At 32.9% G+C, this 25310-nt stretch overlaps 1 protein-coding gene across 1 annotated transcript; it reads left to right on the top strand.

Moving 5' to 3' along the window:
- The first annotated feature begins 4314 nt into the window (after window positions 1-4314).
- LOC134699332 (uncharacterized) lies at window positions 4315-20201 on the top strand. Its single transcript, XM_063560943.1, has 4 exons — window positions 4315-4395; window positions 8963-9009; window positions 16636-16978; window positions 18232-20201. The coding sequence occupies exons 3-4, from the start codon at window positions 16648-16650 to the stop codon at window positions 20199-20201; spliced, it is 2301 nt and encodes a 766-aa protein (XP_063417013.1). The 5' UTR covers window positions 4315-4395; window positions 8963-9009; window positions 16636-16647.
- The last annotated feature ends 5109 nt before the right edge of the window (window positions 20202-25310 follow it).

Genomic DNA, 25310 nt, shown 5'->3' with positions numbered 1-25310 from the left:
AACCAAGCTCGGTTTTCTTCAAGGGAACATTATGAAAACACAGAGAATTTCGCCTCCCATATTGCTGCAGTTCCTCTAGATCAATTTCGATTGAGTCGACTCTACCATTCATTTGCTTATTGCTTTCTTTAAGTTCTGAACTTTGAACCATTAAATCGGAAATTGTTTGCTCTTGTTTCTCTAATTTGGCTTCGAGATTGGAAACATACTTTGACAAAGTACTGTCCACACTAGCTTTAACAACATTAGCAATTAATGGACCGATACATTCAACAAAATCTGGACTAGCAATGGTATGTTTAATAACTTCTGATAAATTGACTGACTGGCCTTCAGTTGTTGTGAAAATTATAGGAGGTTGAGATGGCAAAGTATGTGAAGTACTCGGTGATGTGTTACTTTGTACTACTGAGTCAGTGTCAGACTGTGGGTCATCATGATGAGACAAAACTTCTTCCATGACAATGTTATTTTGTAATTGATCGGATTCAGAGTCAGATGTATATTTGCAGAATCGTTTTGGTTCTGGTGTGACTTTCTCAGACTCTAATGTACAGATATTACTTTGGTCCGCCATTATAAATGTTTACTTGTTGTGAGTACATTTAATAGTTACGATAGTCATAATGTTTAAATGTATAATTTGACCACCAAATGTCAAATTTCACTTCTTTCTGCATTGAGACACTTTTATGCTGCATTTGTATACAAACGATCTTTGAATGATATAACACACACCATAATATTTTCGAAAAAGATCGCCTCTGACTTGACTAACCTTCTCCTATTGCCGCCATCTTTATTAATTTGTCTGATGCTTGGTCCGTTTCTGTTTGTGTTACATTTAAGTGTTGTGTCGTTTTTCTCTTCTTATATTTAATGCGTTTCCCTCGGTTTAAGTTTGTTACCCCGATTTTGTTTTTTGTCCATGGATTTATGAGTTTCGAACTATGGCGGACTTACTTTATACCGAGAATGCTCTATGGAATTGAAATTCTCAACATTACTAAAACTGAAATCCTATTATTAGAAGATTTTCAGAAAAAAAACCATATAAACAAATTCTATCTTCACCACAACGAACTGCCGATGCTGCTATCTATAGCTTGCTCGGAACAGAATCTATTAAACAACTCATACACAAAGCTGTTATTTCCCTATTTTTAAGAACATTTAAAGATCACAACTCAATTAAGTGTAAAATTGGAATTAGACAGCTAGCGACAAAAGACGACACATCAAATAGTTGGTACATAAACTTATGATCTTCCATCCGCACATGAGATTATACTAAATCCAGAGAAAAATTGGAAACGATTGACTCACGACGTCATAGACAAAACCTGGAAAAATAGATGGACCGAAATTGCTAGAAGCAAAACAACACCCAAAAGTGGAAGTTAACAACTGGAATTTAAGAAAAACAAACTTCTGTTGGAGCAGTGTCAGAGATCACAAAAGAGATGTTAGCAAAGGGATAATAAAATCCAGGATACTTACAAAACCCAAAGCATTACCAACCGATTTGACGAAACAAAATCTGAAGAATGCAAATTGTGTATGGTAGTTGTGTGTGAAAGTCTGAAAAGTGTGAGAAAAATTCATCATAATAGACTAAAATACCTACTGGAGGATAATCATATCCCTAATTGCAGTATATTTAATTGTGATGAGGACCTTCTCGAATTCTTTGTTGACTGTTCTAGGAACAACTTTATAACTGTGTCTCAGCAGAGAGATTTAGAACGAATATGCAAAGACTGAATCTATGCATTGCATTCTTAAAGAGCCCAACTTTTGGAAAACAAACAAACAATCAGTTAAAGTTACTTACTTTTAAACTTTTGATCTTGGCTTCCTGAAACTTTACTATTTTTATTTTTTGTACCTATTCGAAATAACATAAAAAATGTGTTGCACACTATTAATAACCAGCCACGCGCGTTATTTAGTGTGCACCACATTTTATGGTATTTCCTCATAGAAAGCAAATATTACTGTCAATCAAAAGTAAATATAACAGACGATATGACAATTCGGTTCACCGTTATTTAATAACCGTTTTACAGCTGATATCTGATATTTTTCTTATATCGTTACTACAATATAATGCCCTTCCATTTTCACGAATCTGACCTAGTATCGAATTAGACTATTTACAGAGTTTGTTATAACATTAACCGACGAACCGGCGAACGGACACACAGACCACAAAACATAATGCCCCTTTACTATCGTAAATAGTTAGGGCATGAACATGTTAGTTATTCTTTTAAATTCTCAACCCCAACATTTGCCCTTTTTAATTTACATTTTTTCTCGTAAACTACAGTAAATTTCACTATAGACATTTTGTAACCAAGGAACTTCCATGTTTACAAGCTAAAATCAATAAATGTGCGAGTAATGCAATATAATAGAAAAAAGTATCAAATACTTCAAATCTTCATGTTAATGCAATATTATCTGAATAAGAAAGTAACCTCAATAAGAAAGCCTTCAGCTTTGGCTTTTTTTATTCGTATGACGTCATGTTTAGAAATTACGTAACTGCTGAAAAACTTTTGTTACAAATGTAACGAAATTTCGCAGACTTTTAATTTATTTTGATTTTGTTCCTTTTTCAGTTCTCTAATGCATTAATTCTTTTGGTTATGCCTCAGAATAAGAATAAAGATTCTGTAGGATTTTTTCAATTGTAATTTTGAATACAGCAAAACCGACATTGCCTTTTCTAATAGGTTACGATACATGTGGATTTATGTGGATTATATTTTAACAGACAGACTAACAGTTTGTCAGTAGCGTATTTTGTAAGAAATTATGAATATTGACCGACAAAGGAAATGTTGTGTTTCTGCGGAATTAAATCGATTAACTAAAATCAAGTAATCAATTGCAATTGTCTGAAAAAAAACCCGTATTTGACTTGAAAATATTTTATTTGTAAAGATTTATATCTTAAAACTTAAAGCATTAGAACTTTTATTGGATCATGTTGATGGTATAATTGAAAGACATATAGCTTATCAAACACACTTGTATGAGAGTTACCTGTCGCGTTAATGTTTGCATAATTATAACTTAATAACTGTTGTCAATTTTATTTCTCTGTAGGAAACACGACGAACGAGTTACATATTATTTTTAAATACTTATCCTAGTTTCTTGATTAAGAACCACTTTGAGGATGGTTGTGAAAACATATGAATCTTTTCCCTGGACTTGTTTTGGTACTTGTCTCAAAGGCAGTCATACCAGATCTGCCTTTTAACAATATATGAAACCAACACTGCCACACAGTAAACAAATCAGAATACGTCTCATGAAGAAAAAAAATAATTATGTTACACTATCCTACCCCGATTTTGTTTTTTGTCCATGAATTTATGAGTTTTGAACAGCGGTATACTACTGTTGCCTTTGTTTACATGTTCACTATTTTATTTGATAAACTAGCAAAAACCTTCACTGTAACAGAAAAAAATAATTTGAATTACCTAAAATAAAATCCGAGAAACATAACTATAGTTACCTATAACTTTGGTTTATGTTAAGGCATATAAACTTTAGAAAAGTTTCAAAATGAATTGGTTGAATTGGTTCACCGATAGGATTTCTCATTCAATTCTTTGGTGATGAATGAATAAACCACGCATGATTTTCTCTATTGGATTCTTTCTGATTTCACTCCTTGTTTTAGTGGAGTTCGTCTTGTTTCTTATTTATTATTCATAACTGTTGATGAAAATGTCCATCGGTTTTGTGAGTCTTTGGTTTTGATTGTTATTGCCTTTGATAGACCGGGATCCTTTATAGCTACTTCAGAATGTATAGACATATGTGTGGATTTTGCCCATTGTTGGTTTCACTTCTGCTGTTGTCTTTTTTATGGTAGGGTTGTTGTTCCTTTGACACATTCCCCTTTTCCTTTCTCAATTTTACCCATAACAGTTCAAAGTGTTCCCCTTTTCCCCTTTTCTCCGTTGGATAGTTGTAAAATTTGCCAAATTTACTATCATTTCAAATGTGCTTTTTCTATATTTTAAAAATAAAAATATTTAGGAACCAGCAGATAAGAAATACTGATGGTATCTTATGACCTCTAAGACATGTTTGTATTCAAACGAAGAAGATAGCTCAGTTACGTAGATAACGTAGTGTTTCAATTTCCTTGTATGTACGTGTGAACATCCTTTTTATTAAGTTTACTATGTAATTTTCAATCCCTATCTTAATTAGAATAAAATCAGATATCATCAGGACAAGTATTTACGATGTTTCTATCAGGAAGTTCATCTCTCTTTGTTTCAGCTTCCTTTAACTTTAAATGTTACTTTAAATCAAGTAACATTGTGACGCAACACGTGTACATTTAGCAACCCAGAGAAAAAGGTAAGATAAACAGCTTTGTTGAAGCTTTCATAGCAAGAGACGCTAACTTTGTCGACTCAACCGGACTCGTTCAGTTCGGAGTTCATACGATTCTATCAGTAGTTCTATTAGTCTCCTCTCAACCGAACGGCAGGATTTGAAGATCGGTAACTTTTTGTCGCCTAAATTTATTAGACAAAAAAATATACGTTCAGGTTAACATCGATTACTTTGAAATCATATCAGCAAATTATTCTTATACATTTTTCTACGTACTTAGGTACAGGAAGATGTGGGATGAGTGCCAATGAGCCAACTCTCCATCGTGTAGTGGTTAGTGCATCGGACTACTAACGCAAAGGTTCCTGGTTCGATTCCCTTTCGGGATGAAAATTTCAGGAACACAAATTTCGGCTCTCCCTTGACACCATTTGCGAGTATGGTCTTGAGGAAACGATGATAGTCCGTCGGAAGGGGACGATAAATGGCTGACCCGTGTTAAGAGAGAGTCATATCTCTTGCACGTTAAAGACACCCTTGTAGATTTCGAAAAAGAGTAGGCTAATGCCGCTACAAGGCAACACTCGCACCCGCAAAGTGGAAATGGATTAATATAAGTTGCAAAACTTGTTTCCCAATCCACTATAAATAAATATGTTTAAACTAACTCTCCATCTAAATCCCAATTTATAGAAGTAAATACTGCATGATGAAATAATTTCCACTAAAATTAGTAATGACGTATTGATCGCATATGACTTCCCGCCATAAACAGCATATTTGGAGACTTGACCGAACACTTATTCTTATAGAAGTTATCTCCCCTGTCCTCTTTTTCTTGTTATCGCTATACCTCTGAAACCGTAAAAGATTTTTACAAACTGTTTTCATCAAATTGTTCGTCTACTCTTAAGAATGATTTTTTTTTATTTTGACTTGAGTGATCGGAAGACATCTTATGGGAGTTGTTTCCTTTTGAAAATTTAAGATAGACATGTTGGATAAATTCATACGGCATATGTCGTAGAGGCCTACAGTCTTTTCATATGAAGTCCTTGGTCCATTTGAAGGAAATTGAGGTCAAGGTCAAAGGTCAAAGTCATGTTATAGATTTTAAATTTTGCTTGTTATCGTTTTTCAAAAGAAACTGTTACAGTTAATGATATTATATGTTTGCCAAATTACTGTTTACAACAAGACGCAACTTCAACCTATTCAGTCAAAGTGTTTTGTTTAACCCTTATAGGAGTTTTCTTCTGTAAGGAATTTGAAATCATAATTTCTCCTCAACCATACAAGTGATTGACCTCGGAACTTCCAATTTGTGTCCACTGACCCATGACCTTGAAATTAAGGTCAGGGTCGAAGGTCAAGGTCATGTTATACATTTTGAATTTTGCTTGATATCGTTATTCAAAAGAAACTGTTACAGTTAATGATATGATGTGTTCGCCAAATTACTGTTTACAATAAGGGGCAACTTCAACCAATTTAAGTCGAAGTGTTTTAGTTAACCCTTATAGGAGTTTTCTCCCCTTATGTATTTGAAATCATTATTTATCCACAACCATACAAGTGATTGACCTGGGGTCTTTTGATTTGAGTTCACTGACCTATGACCTTGAAATTGAGGTCAAGGTCAAAGGTCAACTTGACGTTCTAGATTTTGACCTTTGCTTTAAATTCTTTCTTGTTCTTTATAAAACAATTTAAAGGGGGACGAAAGATACCAAAGGGACAGTCAAACTCATAAATTTAAAACAAACTGGCCATGGCTAAAAATGAAAAAGACAAACAGAAAAACAATAGTACACATGACACACCATAGAACACTAAAGAATAAACAACACGAACCCCACCAAAAACTAGGGGTGATCTAAAAGATCCGGAAGGGTAAGCAGATCCTGCTCCACATGTGGCATTCGTCCTGTTGCTTATTTGATTACAAATCCGGTAAATAGTCTAATTCGGTAGGTCATATTCATGAAAGGGAAGGGGATTGTAGTTACGACGTAAAGAACATATCCAAATCATTTGTGAAACGGTTATTCCATAACGGTCAACCAACTCGTGATGGCGTCCGTAAAATTTACGAAGGGATGATTTCAACTTTACCATTTGGAACTCTTAATCATGTTAATGTCAATTAAGTCTCATTTCATTCTTATTATCGAGGTGGAAAAAAACTTAAATTGTTCTCTGAAGAATTAGTTTTTAATTTAAATTCAAAATCCTTTTTTTGAGGTTTAAAATGTGTTAATCAAAATTTGTAGAATATCAAGATTCTTTTAGTGGTTCTTGTTTACAGTATATTTTCTTCAGCAGTTTGCATAATTAATCATCTATTGATATATGAGTTCCCGTTGCACAAACTAAAACCTTAAATGACACTTTGTGAATGATTTGTCTCATGATTATGTTTACAATAATCATTATTAAACCGTGTACTGTACATATGATATCAGTTTTTAATAGGATTCATTTATTTAATTGGTCCCAATTTCCGTAGAGTGAGAAAAAGTTGCAGGTCGGTGAACATAAAACTTAACTACAAGAGAGATGATTTCAGCTTCCAAATTGTGAACTTACATTTCTATGGAGCAACAAGGACACAGTTATCGGCCTTTGTTTATCGTTTCGAATATAGTCCCTAGCGTGAACAGTGTTTAACTTGCATTTTTTATTTAATATTTAATACACTTTCCCAATTTATTCCTAGATGTTTCATGCAAAATAAAGAGGATGTAGTTACATGTGAAAACAATTTAGGTGCTGACTCTTTATGTTAAGTGGTGATTTGGTCCAGTTCAAAAAGGTCAAATTTGATAACGTATGAAGCTGTCCAACTGAATTTAGACCCCCTTAGCATGCTTAGTACAGAAATGTCAATATTTTTAGTTAGAGCTGGTAGAATTTTATATAAATTTGATATTATTTGTCTAATTAGTAGTACCCTAAATTGCAAAGAAATCTTTTCAGATAGAGCAGGTGCGATTGTTTTTAATTTGAATGTATTGTCTAAAACAATGCACATCGAAATAACTGTGTTCTTTGGCCACTTTCCATAACTCCTGCATATGGTGTATGTATATCCCAATTGATACGACATGCCCGAGCTTGTATTTTCTAGCATGATTTCCTTGATAGAGGATTAACAAGGAAGCTATTAAACCAAGAGTTTCAAATGGTGAAGTTAAAATCATCCCTTTGTAAATTTAACATACTATGACGATTTGGTTCACTGTTATGGAATAACTGTTTTACAGATATATCGGATATTTTGTTATATCGTAACTAAAATTCCCTTCCATTTCCACGAATGTGATCTAGTACCGAATTATACTATTTACAGGGTTTGTAATAACATTAGCAACACGACGGGTGCAACATGTGGATCAGAATCTGCTTACCTTTCCGGAGCACTTGAGATCAACCCCAGTTTTTGATGGGATTCCTGTTGCTTAGTCTTAGTTTTCTATGTTGTGTTTTTTGTACTATAATCTGTCTGTTTGTCTTTTTATTTTTTAGCCATGGCGTTGACAGTTTTCGATCTATGAGTTTGACTGTAACTTTGATATATTTCGCCCCTCTTTTGCAGTGTAGTGGATAATATTGTGATTTTGTCGTATATGTATACTGATTGAGTTCCTCGTAAAAAACTTATGATTGAATACAATTTTTTTTTTTATATCATATGTCTTTCGATGAACGATTATAAGTAGATGTAGTAAAACTGTCAATGAAGAAGCTACGGAGATAACTTTTATGTTCAAAACAGTAAAAATATGTCCTTACTTCATTGTACATAATAACAACGGGGAAATGGGAGTGTTAACAAATTAGAATTGATTGAAATGTCAAGCTAGCTTCAGTAAGGTTAGGTTTCGATATCCTTTAGAGAATATAAATAATATCTAACACTTATGTCAAGTAAAGTTCGGCCGTATTGTTTTTATACCGAGAAAATGATAAGAAAAAATTAGAACAAGTACTATATAATCCTTTAATGAGGAAGTTTTCTCTCCTTTTTTATTTGCTTTTTCTGAAAAATTTAAATACCTAATGGACAATTGCCAGTTATAGAAAAAAATATCGATCTAGAAAGATCCATTTAATTTAATATAATGGGTTAATGAAGGGAGAGGTCAAACTAGCTACAAAACCATATTTAAGCAACTACTTTTTCTCAAGTCAGAAATATGACAGTAGTTTACCATTCGTTTCGTTGGTATAATAAGTTTTACGTTTTAAATTGTTCTTTTCATATACTTTACCTTCCTAATTCTAAATACCTATTAAAATAACTCTTCAAGAACCAACAACTAAAAATTACCGATGATATATGATGACCACTAGGAAATGCAAGTTTTAGATTTGATTCACTTTCGTTGTTTTATAATATCTTGAATGTGCATTTAAACAACATTTAAAGTTTTTAGCGATTTTGTTATGTAATTGTCCATCCCTTTTTAAATTAGAATTGAATCAGATATACTCAGGACAAGTATTTACGATGTTTCAATCAGGAAGTTCATCTCTATTTGTGTCAGCTTCCTTTGACTTTAACAGATCCTTTTGATCATTCCAGTAACATTGTGAAGCAACACGTGTATATTCAGTAACCCAGATAAAAAGGTAAGATATACAGTTTTGTTGATGCTTTCATAGCAAGAGACGCTAACTTTGTCTTTGCCGACTCATCCGGACTAGTTCCGTTCGGAGTTTATACGATTCTATTAGTAGTTTTCTCTATTTAGTGGTCTCCTCTCAACCAAACGGCGGGATTTAAAGATCGGTTACTTTTTGTCGCCTACATTTATTAGACAAAAAATAGACGCTCAGGTTAACATCAATTACTTTGAAAACATATCAGGAAATTATTCTTGTAAATTGTTCTACGTAATGCATATTAAAATAATGTCCACGTAAATTAGCATTGACGCTTTTATCGCAAATGATTCCACGCCATAAACAGCCTATTTGGAGAATTAAAGAGATGATTTCAGCTTCCCAATTGTGAACTTACCATTTCTATGTAGCAACAGTTCAGCAGCTCCTGCATACGGATTATGTATTTCCCCAACTGAAAATGTTTTTTCTGGGTTTTTATTTTCTATCAGGATATCATTGATAGAGTGTTGCTGCTTACGTTGAAACTCTTAAACCAAGAGTTCCAAATACTAGTAGTGAAAATGACACTATTCCTTTGTCAAATACGCACGTCATCACGAGTTGGTTGACCGTTATGGAATAACCGTTTCACAGTGAATATCGGATGTGTTTCTTAATTTTCCTTTTTCATGAATATGACCTACCGAATTAGACTGTTTACAAGGATTTGTAATAAATTGAGCAATACGACGGGCGCCACATGTGGAACAGAATCTGCTTACCGTGCGGGTGCTACTGAGATCAACCGCAGCTTTTTTGTCTGGGGTTCGTGTTGCTTAGTATTTTGTTTTCATAATTAGAATTGATTGAGATTTGAAACTTACTTCAGTAAGATTAAGTTTCGATTTCCTTTAAAGTATATAAATACTATCTAACAATTATGACAAGTTAAGTTCGACCGTATTGTTTTTATACCGAGAAAATGATAAATAGTTAGTACAAGTACTATTCAATACTTGAATGAGGAAGTTTTCTCTCTTTTTTATTTTATATTTCTTCTACTTTAAATAATAATTGAAAAATTAACAGTAACTGAAAAGCTCTTCAACTTCGTACTTTATTTTGCAGTTTAAATTTTTTTTTGATTCGAGCGCCACTAATGAGTCTTTTGGAAACGAAACGGGCGTCTGGCGTAATGATATATAAAAAAAGAAGATGTGGTATGATGAGTTTATTTACAACCACTGAGTCGATGCCACTTCTGGTGGAGATTAATTTCGCCGAGGGTATCACCAGCCCAGTAGTCAGCACTTTTGTGATGAGTCTTTTGTATACGGAACGCGCGTCTGGCGTATATATAAATTTTTAGTCCTGGTTTCTATGATGAGTTAATTTACCATCACTAGGTCGATGCCATTACTGGTAGAGATTTATTTCCCCGAATGTATCATCAGCCAATAAGTCAGCACTTTTATGTTGACTTGAGTTATCATTTATATGTTCATAATAAATTAAATGTTAACAAAACTTTGAATTTTGAAATCTCAAGACTTTTTTACCTCCGGAATAGATTACTTAGCTGTATTTGTCAAAACGTTTAGGAATTTTTTGTCTTCAATGCTGATCAACTTCGTACTCTGTTTGGCATTTAAAACATTGTTTGATTCGAGCTCCACTAAAGAGTTATTTTTAGACGAATATGATGATTGCATGAATCATTTCTTAAATAACCGGTTGAAAAATGTGATTGATTCCACTTTTAATTCTCAAACCCACCATTTGCCATTTGTAATTTACATTTTATTCTTGTAAGATACCGTCATATTTACTGTTGACATTTTGGTAACCAAGGAGCCGCCATTTTGACTAGCTAAAATCTGTAAATGTGCGAACAATGCAAAAGAATAGTAACACCTTCATCAAAACTTTATTTTAGTGCAGCAATATTATCCTATTAAAGAAGGTAATCGGAATGGAAAAATCTTCAACTATGACGTCATGTTTAGAAATGACGGTACTGCAGAAAAAGTTGCAAAAACGTTAATGTAATTTCGCGGAATTTGAATTTACTTCGATTTTGTACATTTTCCCATTCTCTAATGCATAAATTCCTTTGGTTATGCCCCAGAATAAGAATAAAGGTTCTGAAGGGTTTGTAATTTTGAATACACCTGAATCGAGATAGGTCACTTCATAAATTTCCTATATACAAAACTATGAATATTTCGAAAAAAACCAGAGGACTTTCTTATCCCAGGCATATATTACATTAGCCATATTTGGCCCAATGTTTTTGATTTTTTTGGGTCCTCAATGCTCTACAACTTTGTGCGTTTTTGGCTAAATAACTAATTTGATCTGAGCGTCACTAATCTTGTGTAGACGAAACGCGCGTCTGTCTTATTGAATTATGATCCTGATATCTTTGATGACCATTCACACAACTGGGTCGATGCCATTACTTATTGAAGTTCGGTATTGACATGATAATCAATTATATGGTAGCCCAAGCATATATACATGTAACCTTAACCGTATTTAGCACAACTGTTTTGAATTTTTGGTCCTTAGTGTTCTTTAACTTTGTACTTGTTTAGTTTTATAACTGCTTTGATCTGAGTGTCACTGATGAGTCTTATGTAGACGAAACGCACGTCTGACGTATTAAGTTGTAGTACTGGTACCTTTGATAACTATTTCCAACAGTTTACGATAAATGTGGATTACTGTGGGAGATATTTTTTAATCTCTGAGTCTGTGTCAAGTATGAATACATCGAGAGTTTTATCACGGTGTTGTTTATAAGGCCAAAAAAAGCACGTCACATTTTTCATTCAACTTCCGAGTTCGGTAGATTACAGTGATCATAATTGTTAAACAATGCTAACAGTTTCTCTGTATTTAATTTTATATTAACGGACAAAGAATATGCATTGTTTAGGGAATAAATTGGTTAACTGAAATGAAGTAACTATATTACATTATTATTTTCTTAAGGAGAAAAAAATCCGCACTTGACTGAAATATATATATTTTGTGGAAAGATTGATATCTTAAATTTTTAAGTATTAAAACTTGTATAGTTGCATGTTGATTGTAACATTGATAGACAGATAGAGTTGATCACCTCGTTAATGTTTCCATAACTATAACGTAATGACTGTTGTCACTTTTATTTCTTTGTATGAGACACGACTACCAAGTAACACATTTTCAAAAACAATTAATTTCCTATTTCAATTTTGTTTTATTAAAAACCTCCATCAGGATGGTTGAAAAAAAGTTTTAAATCTTTCCTTTGGACTTTAATTTGTCATTATCTCATTGGCAGTCATACGAGATCTGATTTTAAAATATATACGAAACGGTCACTGTCATACAGTGAAACAATCATAGTACGTCTAATGAAAGGAATAAATTATGATACACTATTTTAACTATTCACTATTTCTATTTGATAAAAAAGCAAAAACTTCACTTTAACAGATGAATCTCATTTGACATGTTTGAATCGCCTTAAACATAATTGTAGAAACATATATATATTTACTGATTTTGTTGGTGTATCTAGACGCACACCAACTTTAGAATCGATTCAAATTAAATTTGTTTAATTTGTTCAACTGCTTGGTGATGAATGCAATGCATACAAGAAAAATCATAGGTCTATAGTGTTTTCTTTCATGGTTATAGTATAAATAACAAATGATATTATCTATAGAATTGCTTCAAATTTTGCAATTACGAGGTGCTTCATAGCTACTTTAGAATATTATGTGGTTTTATTTTTTTGCAATTTCTGTTGATATGAGCGTCACTGATGAGTCTTATGTAGACGAAACTCGCATCTGGCGTACTAAACTATAATCCTGGTACCTTTGATAACTTTTTTCTAACAGTAATCTCGCGTCATTCTTCGTTTCAAAATAAATGGCACGGATTGAAACATACATGTTGACACCATTTCCACAATTAAGTGCACACTAGGTAAAAAAAAAATATAGAATGCTTCTATTAGTAATTTCATAGGGTTGTAAAAGCGTTGACCGTGCGTACATTTTTCGGTCAACGCTTTTTCACCCTAATGAATTTACAAAAAGTAGCATTCAATTCTTAATGGAAAACACAATGTTAAAAAGTGTCTTAAATATAAAAAAAATAAAAAATGAAAATAATGTCAGGAACCAACAACTAAAAAATACCCATGTTATCTGGTGACCACTAGGAAAAATATGTATTGAAATTAAGAAAAGAGTTCAGGACCAAATTCTGATTCACTAACGTTGTGTTTCAATATTTCCTTGTATAATCATTTATACAAATTTATAAATTTTACTAAGCAATTAATCATTCTTGTTTTAATATGAATAGAATCAGATATCCTTAGGACAAGTATTTACGATGTTTCAATCAGGAGGTTTATCTCTCTTTGTTTCAGTTTCGTTTAACTTTATCCGAAACTTTGATCATTCGAGTAACATTGTGAAGCAACACGTGTATATTCAGTTACCTAGATAAAAAGGCAAGATATACAGTTTTGTTGATTCTTTCATAGCAAGAGACGATTACCAAACGGCGGGAAGCAACATGTATATTCAACAGCCTAGTGAAAAAATTAAGATATACATCTTTGATAATGCTTCACAGGATGCGATGCTTATTTTGTCGACGAAACTTACTCGCTCCGTTTAAAGTTCATGCGATTCTATCAGTTTTGTATTACATTGATTACAATGTTTTAGTCTTAGGGATTTGAATATCGGAAAGCTTCTGACACCTTATTAAACCAGACAAAACATATACGTTCAGTTTAGCATCGAATACTCTTAGATCATGTCAGTAATGTAACACATTCCAGGTAATACTACGTGCTACACAATAAAGTAATTGCTACTTAAATCGATATTAACGTATCAATGGTATATAATATTTGTCATAAAGTGTCATTAGTTGTTTTTGTCTCCTCAAACTACAACTTGAAATCGATAAATTGGTAAACAAAATCGTACGACAATTAGATGTTTCCAGCTTCATAATTATGAACTTTTCATTTCTATGTAGCAATTTCCATAACCACCTGCATACGAATTATTTATCTCCCAGATACAATACATCTCGATTTCCGTGATAGAGTAATGCTGCTCACAAGGAACATAATTAAACAAGATCTTAAAATGCTGAAGTTGAAGCTTACCTTATTAAATTTTACGCATGCCATCACGAGATGGCTGACCCCTATGTAAAATCCGTTTTACAGATGATAGCGGATATGTTTCTAATGTCGTAACTACAATCCCGATCCCCCTTTCAAAAATGAGAACTCCGAATAGGACTTCAAATATATTTATAAACAGTTAACTGACAATCTATGCATTTCATTGCTAAACGGCGCTTTTTTAATGATATTTTGCGCGACCAAACGTGAGAAATATGAAATTCGGGCAGATTTATTATCCCCCATTATTTTCCCTAGCTGTAGTTGATATATCTAGATAATGTACACAAGTAATCACTATATAAATATGTGTAGTATGCTTTTAATATCAGTTTTAGATAAAAATTCATTTATCTCGTGGGTACAAATTATCTTGAATATTTGATTATGTGGTTTTTACTGAACATGTAAATTCTTACATACAACGAGATACCATAATTTAATAAGCACGGTGGTGTCGTTTACAAAACGATCGACGCACACGTTTTGAATTTTGAATAAAGTCATTGATACAGCATACGAATTCAACACCTAAAAATGATGATTATACATAGCTTCTTATCGGTTCGGTCAATAATTTCACTACTCAGCTTCTGTTGAATAGTTGTTTAAATGGTAAATCTCTTTCATCATATTAAAACTAATCAATATCTCCAATATAAAGTAACTGCAACGGTTCACTTTAACATGTTTGTATACCAGTACTTCAAATTGAGAAACATGCACTTATAACAGAAACTAGAACTCCTCGAAAATTTAACTTGTTAAGTCAACTCTAAATAAAGGCAGTAGTATACCGCTCTCATAAATCCATGGAGAAAATACAAAATCGGGGTAACAACCTAAAATCGAGGGAAACGCATTAAATATAAGACAAGAACAACGACACAACACTAAAATATAACACACACAGAAACGGACCAAGCATCAGACAAAATTCTACGAGAATATTAAATATAACATCAAAACCAAATACATGAATTTGGGATAGACAAGTACCGTGACACGTCTTATCGCAATGTAAATTTTAAAGCTATGAAACGTCATTACAGGTATTTGTTACAATTAACCTTGTAAAAGAGGGGCAAAAGATACCAGAGGGACAGTCAAACTCATAGATCGAAAATGAAATGACAACGCCGTATCTTAAAAGTAAAAAGACAAATAAACAAAAATTAGTACAAAAGACACAACATAGAAAACTTAAAACAACACGAACCTCATCAAACACTGGGGTGATCTCCGGAAGGGGAAGCAGGTCCTGCTCCACATGTGACACCCGTCTTGTAACTCATGTTATTACAAACCCGGTAAATAGTTTTATTCGGTAGGTCACATTCGTGGAGAAAAGGGAAGTGAATTATAGTAACGACATAAGGAACATATCCAATATCATCTGTGAAACGGTTATTCCATTACGGTCAACCAACTCGAAATAGCGTCCGTTACATTTATGAAGGGATAATTGCATTTAGAACCCATGGTTCAATAGCTTCCTTGTGAGTAGCAACCCTGTATCAAGGAAATAATGATAGAAAATACAAGCCTGGGAATATCGTATCAATTGGGGGATACATACTCTGTAAGCCGGTACTGCTGGAATATTGCTACATCTCTTATGTTGTAAAGTTTTGTTTTCAAAGTTATCAAAGGTTCATGGTTTCAACCGACCCTCATTGTCAATTCCTTGATGTATCTGTTGTATCCTTTATCTCTATAGTTCAATGGGATAGATGCGTTCAACATAGTCCCCAAATTTTGAGTTATTAAGTGAGAGAACATCATCTTTATAGAAATTATCCCTCCCCAAGACAAGCTACAAACTAAATTCACCACTCATTTTCTTTAAACAAGGCAATACCAAGTCTTTAAATTTGCCTTTCAGTTTATATATAGAATTTATTCCTCGCCAAGACAAGCTACTTGTATCCACGTTCCCAACTCATTTTTATGAAACAAAACAACACCAACTCTTTCAATTTGTCTTTTAGTTTGGAATGGGGAATACTTGGGTAAAGTGTAGAAAAGTCAAATGTTTGAATACTATTGCAAGATGAGAGATTCTTAGATTGTATGTACTCTAAAAAGATGTTTGGAATTTTTAAGTATCCACATCTGATTCACACAATCTCTAGAATAGACAGTTTCACAATAACTGTGAAGCCCGGCTTTGATTGCTGATAAAATAGATGTTAATAATTTCGACAGAGCTTTCGAGGAGCACTTGAAAGACCCAGCACTATACCGTTGTTTGTAAGGACACTTATGTAGTTTAGGTATCCAATACAGTGATGGAAGATCCAGTTAAAACTTTAATTAATAAACCAAGTATAACACGTGACTCATTCTGATAGTAATAATCGGCAAATTATTTCATCTTCTGATAAGCAATTGATATGGAAAAATTGAATTGATGTTATCATATATTTTTGCAGGTTGCAGTCATCATGAGCGGAACCTCTAGAAACCAAGAAAATTGTAATGACCAAATTTTATTTGGAATGAAGAAAATCACTGATTGGGAAATATACGGTGTTAAACGTTTTCCGTACCGTGGAAAGCGCAAATATACGCCATGTCTTTACCAATCTTTCGATGGAGGGATGGTTATCTCGAATGACGTTTTCGGACTAACAATCAGACAGTTTGAACGAATGTATAAAGCTTGTTTAGCAAGAAGGAAAAAGCACAAACAGTGGATACTAAACCTTAGATATCCTGACAAATCATCAAATGAATATATGGAGTACTTACAGAACGGTACAGAATGCGATAAAGGTAATACCGTTGTTATATCTATAACGTTTTTCTCTAGATGACGATAGGTGTCTAGTAGGTTTTGATTTTGATACACATACAGTCTTAAAATGAACGATACAAAGATAAAAATCATAAATAATCCTGTCTCTAGTAAGTAACCTGCAACTAGTTGTTGTTGTTTGTTGCTGTTTGTCATTTTTGCTTTTCATTAATATTAAATGGAGAATAGAAATGGGGAATGTGTCGAAGAGAAAACAACCCGACCAAAGAGCAGAAAACATTGTCTACTAACTAGTGCATCAGTTCGTTTGTTTTTTCCAATTGCTTATATTTGTCATTTCGGGTCTCTTATAGCTTGTGTGGTGGTATAGATTTTGTGTATCTTTAAAGGCCGTAAGATGATCTATAGTTGCTAACTTCTACGTCATTTGGTTCATGGTGGAGAGTTATCTCATTTAAACTCGTTCCGCATCTAATGGCTAAAACTCTACGCGAGAGCTTTTATATGTTGTGTTGTGGTATTGGTTTTGTGTATCTCTGAAGGCGATACGGTGACATATAGTTGTTAATTTTTACGTCATTTGGTCAATAGTGGAGAGATATCACATTTGAACTTATTCCACATCTTATGTTTATATAGACACCATGTCCTAAAAAGAAAAAGACAAACATACATTATGGTGAAAAAAGGAAATGACAAACAGACAACACCATCACCAAATAGTTCATAATAGTTATCAAAGGTACAAGGATTATTATTTAATACGCCATACTTGCGTTTCGTCTACACAAGACTCATCAGTGACGCTCAGATCAAAATAAATATAAAGTCAAACAAGTACAAAGTTGAAGAGCTTGAAAACCCAAAATTCCAAAAAGGTGTGCCAAATACGGCTAAGGTAATCTATGACCGGTATAGGAAAATCCTTAGTTTTTCCAAAAAATTCAAAGTTTTGTTAACAGGAAATTTACAAAATAACCATATAATTGATATTCATGTCAACACCGAAGTGCTGATAAAAGCAATTATGTTGAGTACCTGCTCGATGATACACCGAGGAAGAAATAACCAACATGATGATCAATGCTCAATGATTACAAACTGTCATTTACACTATAGATGTAATTTCCATGATCACACTATCTGAATTAACATACACGACAAAATGCTTGTTGTAAATTAAGGGCAGATAATTTTCTTTCTAAGATCGTCAGTTTAGGATTTGAAGAAAGATATATAGTAAGTAAACCAATACTTTTCTTTTATATAGATCATTTACTTTGGCTTGAAAATGTCCCGAGGGAGAAATACTTATACGAAAACCTAGTAAAAACAATTGGTACTGAAAAAGATATACGGAACAGACAACGATTATTTATTATACAAGATCTCATCGGCTGGTCGAACAACCGTCAACAAATATCAAGTGGAAGTTTCGGGGAAGGAATGTATTTTCTTAACAGTGATTTAGATATTATGTATGTAATTACAAACGTGGATGTAGTGCAGAATGCAAGGAATATCAAACAGCCAATAGGACACACATATCTTATGGAGACAGATATTGATCATCCTGGCTTTATTAAACTCAGATTGATAGCCAGAGAGAATGGGGAAATCGTCCGTGAAACATGTCCAGACTGTCACTCAGGTACATGTGCCGGTAGCAAGTCATATGTATCCGTACACCACTTTCTTGATTATTTTTCTCAATTATTTCAGCATGCACCCATTGTTTTACACGGTCCATGTTTTTCAGATCGAGAAAATACCGTTGATTATGCTTTCTGCCTAAGAAGTAAGTATTTTCCTCACGTTGCAATTCCATGGGCATTCCGTCATCGACGGCAATGGCCGCCTAATTTAGTAATTGCCAGGATAATAAATTACGGGTGCTTGTTCGTACCTGTAGGACCTAGGACTATGACGGATAATGACTTATTATGGAGAATATCTTTCTCCATGGCAGAAAAAAATCTTGTACATTCGTTTAATTTCACTCACTTCTTATGTTACGGTCTGCTAAAATTAACATTAAAGCGAATCGTAAATACACACAATGATGCCAAAGAGTTATTGTGTTCCTACTTTCTAAAGACGGCTTTATTCTGGGTCTCAGAGGAAGTAGATTGTGATACATTTCAGTTATCTAATTTGTATTATTGTTTTTCTCTGTGTCTTGATAAATTAATATCATGGGTTTACACCTGCTATTGTCCAAACTATTTTATACCTGAACACAACATGTTTACAGGAAAGGTCACTCTGAGTAACAATAAGATCCTACTAGGTGTACTTGGTAGTATTAAGTCTGGAGGGATTGATGGATTAATACAGAATTTATTTCAGACTGACTATGAAAAACACTACTTATTAAGTAAACTCTGTGAATCGTCGATAGTTATGTTAAACTTTTTATTTTACAAGACAACTAAATCGATGGATTTACCAACAGACATGTCAAGTTGTTATAAAGGACTTGAAATTATGCAATCTTTACTAAATTCCGAATCGTCTACATTTATTATTGATGCGTGTAAATATTTTTATGCTAAAATCAGTCAAAATATAGCACAACTACTACCACCATCAAGCACAAATCGTGAGACGTACAACATACGTAAATGTTATCAAAAACATTTACGAGACGGCATCAAGACAGATGCCGTGTCAGGTTGGTTGTTATACGCGTCATTTTATTATGTAACAGGACAATTCAATATTACACTCAAACTAACGGATTACATTCTATCAAGATGTTCACCTGATATGACGTTTGTAGGAACTCATCAACATTGCAATGAACATAAAAATGATTACAGACAAAATGTACATTCTTCAATGACATTGAACAACAAGAAGAAAATAGCTACTGTAACTAATGTCACTTACTTAAGGCACTCAGCATTAATACCAGAAGAACTACAACTGACTGTGGATGAAATGAAAATAAGAATACCACCTGTTGTAATGTCTCACTGCCTTAGATTTCTATGCTATCATCATCTTGGTGATATTTTCAATAGACAACAGGCTTTATGTGATATATATTTAACAGTGACAAACAGATATTTTATTCAGTCAAATGCAATGTCTGATTCGTTAACAATACTTGGAATATGCTATGAGATATCCGGTGCTAGAGACAAAGCTTATCTTTGCTATGACACAGCTTTGAAATGTGATAGTTCTATATCTAGAACAGCAGGAAAAAGAAAATCAAGATTGGATGGCAACTAATTTGCGATTTTATTGTTTTTTATATTATACATATATCATATTGAGCTATAGTTTCTAGGAATTATTACCTTCGTAATAGAGATTTATGGAAAGTCACGGATCCGACTGTTGACTCCGACTCTAGAATAAAATATTACAGTGGTCGTTTCAAAAGTTAATTTATAAGGAGTCGATAAACGGAGCATAATAGCACTCCACTGACAATAAGAATTAAAATTTAAATCCAGAGTTTCCGTATGTTCACTTAAAGTACATTTCAATCGAATCTGTCAGTAAGCTCATGACATACAAAAGTATATGAAGCCAGATACATCCTTTTGAATGATGTTTTCCTGCAATTATAATGCAATAGTCATATATCGATATTTTCATACATATGTACATAAGCATATACGGTCTTCTGATATAAAAAATTTCAGATACAAATAATGGGAACATATATTCTAGGGAGCAATCTTTATTTGAAATATGGAGTGAGGAAGAGAGGAAATGGGGTTGTGGGTTGTGGGGGGAGGATGGAGAAGAAGACATTTGCTATATAAAAAAGGCAGTACCAATATCAATGAAGAAACAAATTAAGGACCAGTTCAAGTCAGAAAAAAAGTCAGACTCGATATCTGTTGAAACAAAAATAATTAACAGAAATTATCTTGTTAGCCTTCCTCTCTCCTGCCTCCAAAAGAACTCAAAATAAACAACTAAAAGGTAGCTCGTGAAGGTAAAAGTGGTGTGGGAGAAATAAAAACATCTACACTGCAACAAGTGTGTTACGATATTTCTCCACTCGAGACAGTTAACTTTTATTATTTAAAGCGCGAGGCTTGCTGAGCTTTTTTTTTTAATAATTAAAATTTAACATTTGAAAGTGAAGACATATCCATTTTTTAACTAACTGTGAAAATTTTAAATCAGATAGAGATGCTCTCTTTGACTTTGTTTATCAAAGAATTCCAAATTTTTCTTTACTTGATAATCAGCATAAGTTTATTTATTTATTAAACTGTGAAGACACGCAGGTCCTTAATGCTGTTGGTAAATTTATTAAAGTGAATATGAGTTAGTAATTGTATTGTAACTGTATGTAAAAATTGTTTGTATCTATGTATCTATTCAAATCAATATTCTTTTTCCTTATTCATGTATGCTCTGTATGCCCCTTGTGGGCCCTTAATTGGAAATAAAATATGTTCTGTTCTGTTGTATCGTAATACACGAGTTATAGTGTCGAAATCTGTTTCTCTAATGATTGCTTTCCTGTTTTTCGAAGATTTTCAGAAAGTTGTATTCTTTATATGCTACGTCATTAGGCATGATCGCCTTTTTTCATGTCGTCACAATAGGAAAATTCAAAAGAAAACAAGAAATGTTGACCAATATTACAACAAGTTATTATAGCTAATACAATGACTAGATGGGAAATTAGCCATTTTGTTGAAAATTTACGTTCCTGCGTATCATGATGACGTCACAAGTTCTACTCATATTGATTTTCCACGAAAAAATCAATAAAAATGGCTAAATTTCCATAGATTATTAGCCAGGAAACATAGAGCGCATAATTACTTCGATAACAAAGATCTTTTAAAATAATGTTTGTGAAGAAATTTCACATGTCTTATTTGAATATTTAGTTTGTCGACGCCTGCGCTCTATATTTCCTGGTCCTAAATATGGTTGAAATTCAGCCGATTTTGTTAAATCTTACCAAAATCTCATATTTTGACCTTTTTGGGATGTAAAAATCAACGTGTTAGAATTAAACTTTAACAAAAATAGTTCTATTTAACTTTCTCACACACCTTCAAGTCATCTTGAAACGTTTTTTGTCTTGTAACAATGAACTTTATAATCGAGGTCAAATATGGCCCTTACCGAACTTACTCCTTTCTGTATAGTTTGGTTTGATTCAACAGATGTGGATGTGAATTAAGAACATGGTGCCCTTTTCTGTATTTTTTTTTTATTAAAATAATAGAAAATTTGGCAAAATTTGCAGAAAAATAGAATTATTTTTGAATATGCCAACGGTGACTTAAATATTATTATGGGTATTTTGTGGAGGCACTCAGTTAAAAACTTAGAAACATTTGGGGGACTTGTGCAGGATTTGTAAACAGATGACAAACATTATTTAAATCAATAAATCGTTGTGTGGAATCTTATACCTTGAATAAGCTTATCATTAAGCACTTTTTTATTTTGAGATCAACCCCTTTCATTTTACCTGTCGGAATCGGTGTTAACAGTCGATACTAAGGCAGCAACCATTTGATTTTCGGGGGGGGGGGGGCTATGTTTTTTTTTTCTACGCAAACTTTTTTTTTCGCCTTCGGCGAAAAACAATCTATTTTTTTGGCGACAAGATGAAAACAATTTTTTTCTTTCAATTTTAGCATTACATACAGTGGCGGCTAAGGGTGAAACAAACAATATTTTTTTCTTAGGGTCAAAAACAAATTATTTTTTTCTCCAAAAACTGGAAACAAACTTTTTTTTCCAAAAAAAAAAATATAGCCCCCCCCCAGAAAATCAAATGGTTGCTGCTTAAGACTTTCCGTAAATGTCTTTTAATATAACACTCCACCTTTGGTCAAACAGCAGACATATCATTATTCATACTTAACAGGTAATTACTAATAATTTAAAAAGGGATATGAATTCATTAACTTTGATTTATTGCCATTCTTGGAACTGATTAGGATATAGGTTATCAGTGTTACGGAAGAGCTTTGCCAAGGGTGTTTCGTATGTGTGTCCAACAAGAAACTAGGGAAACCAAAATGTATGTATCTTATACAATTTTATCATTGCATTTTTTTTTGTTTTAGAATTTTCAATATTCATTTATTCAAAGCAAAAAGATACCAGGATTAATTTATGTTATTTATGTAGAGGTTGGGAAAGACACAGTCGATTTTTTCTATTATGACGCTAAATGACCCTTTACAAAAAGGAGTGCTTCTTTATTTAACACAGTGATAGTGATAGAGGAAACTAATTTTAAAGCTGACAACCCAACACGACAAACGAAAGATTTTATATAGCCTAGATTGTTGAGTGGTCTAGGGTATTAGACACAGTAAAGGCAATGTTGTCACGGCGTTTCAGATCCAGGGGTTCGAATCTGTCTGAGGGAAGAACGTAGATCTAACATTGTTGTGCTAAATTTGAGACGATATGTATATATAAGTGATTTTGTTCGCCCTGTATAATAAAAACATATCCGATGAAGAACATATGTCACACATTCAGACATATATATTTTTAAATATTGTTATGAGAAAGTGGTTATTATAATATAATGTGTAGAAATCACGGTAACAATCGTGATTTGAAATAATAAGAACGTTCTATTTGTCAATGACTTAAATAATAATTCCAGATTTTTCATAATCTAGGATGCGTCATTATTTTTTTAGTGTACTTGAAGTTTCCGTTTTAAAGGGTTTTTAGAAATTTCCGTAACATTATATATACAGAAATCGAAGGTAGACATTACTAGTTGTACATATATTAGTATTTTTTAGAAGATCTCCTGAATTGTGGGGTTGACACTTTTATTCACGTTAATAACACATTGGAGTTCGTTTTTTGTTTGTTTGGTTATCTTACTTTTAACTCATAAAAGAGAAAAATATGGGATAAAGAAATACTATAGGTGGCCCGGTAGTATTTCCTGGTCTATAAGGAATAATTATAGCCTTTTAGAATTTTCCTTACTTTCTAACACTGCTAAAATTCTACAGTCACAGCTAACTGAAGTACTTTCATTTTACTTTTCAGAAATGAATTTTAAAGTGTATCATGACCGTTTAATATTTTTTTCTAATCTTTAAATACTTAAGCATACTAAAGGTCACTAGTGCTTTTGGATATTTTATCGTGCAGTGAATACAAAATTAGAAAAAATCTAAAAAAAATCATTTTCATCTGTATGTAAATATTTGTTTCCACCTGATTCACCCCTCAGTTTGGGAAAGTGTGTTCAGTTAAGACTTCAATTTTTGTCCAATCACACTGTTCAGATACACTGATTTAAGTAGGGTACACAAATGGGCAACCCACATTCTGGAATGCAAATACTACCGTGCTACCTATAGGATCGGATATTCAGATATATAAACAATTAGGTTGACATGTCTATTAGTATAATATTTCTTGTAGAATTGTATTTTAAAAAAAATGTATAACATTTCTTGTAAAATGGTATAATATATTTTGTAAATATGTATAATATTTCTTGTAAAATTGTATAATATTTCTTGTAAAATTTTATAACTCTTCTTAAAAAATTGTTTCATCAATTTTATTTAATTTATTATTAAATTTTGTCTTTTGTTGGCAATATATTAAAGGCGATGTCTGGCCGAAACAGAACTTGTGTGCTCTTCCGGAGAACGTTCACATAAATTAAAATTTTCCGGGTTTTATTAAATTAGTAATGTCCAACAATATTCAACAAAATGGCATTTGAGGCCAGACATTTTTTAAAACGCCAGAACTGGAGGTGTTGGTAGAATTAGTTTTGCTCACTTAACGTGTAAAAGTAGAGAACACAAAGTATAACACATTTGACATACTTATTAGTTGACACACACATTTTAGGTGAAGAAACTCTTGAAATTTTCAGATTGAAACTTAAAGAAATTGAAATGGTAAAAGTAAGAGATATTAAACCAAAGTCTAGTACTTGCACGACACCCCTTGTTACCAATAAGATAGAAAATAAGGCTTATAAGTCTAGATTTGTTTTATTACATGGAGGAGTATAACCCTTTATGTCTGATGGGTATGTTTCAATAGTTAATAATACTATTCCTTAGCCCATTAAGATTTTATGGGAAACTGAAACTTCTCAGACTTTGTTTGTTAAAAGATTTGTTGCCTTTTCTCGATTCTTCTGTTGGTGCCTTCATTTTGTTACAAGGTGGTGAGTAAGGTTGTGGATATTCGTCTTTAAATCCCTGCTGAGAGTGTTTCGTTATTAATAGGACATGATCTAGCTAGGAACAAAATTGATGCTGAACCAAATATTGCAAATGAACCGGTGGTTGATGTAAAATCACATAAAGAAGATGTTGAACAGTTTCCAGCTTATGTTGTTACTAG

Source organism: Mytilus trossulus, unplaced genomic scaffold (genome assembly GCF_036588685.1).
Source record: "Mytilus trossulus isolate FHL-02 unplaced genomic scaffold, PNRI_Mtr1.1.1.hap1 h1tg000050l__unscaffolded, whole genome shotgun sequence".
In the NCBI taxonomy this organism is placed as follows: Eukaryota; Metazoa; Mollusca; class Bivalvia; order Mytilida; family Mytilidae; genus Mytilus; species Mytilus trossulus.
Note: the sequence above shows the minus strand (reverse complement) of the source record. Positions and strands in the feature narration are given on the sequence as shown.

Bases quoted from the DNA above. Each gene is read 5' to 3' on its own strand.
- LOC134699332 (XM_063560943.1), top strand. From the start codon at position 16,648: ATGAGCGGAACCTCTAGAAACCAAGAAAATTGTAATGACCAAATTTTA. The intron at 16,979-18,231 runs GTAATACCGTTG...TCTTTTATATAG, and splicing joins CGGTACAGAATGCGATAAAG to ATCATTTACTTTGGCTTGAA.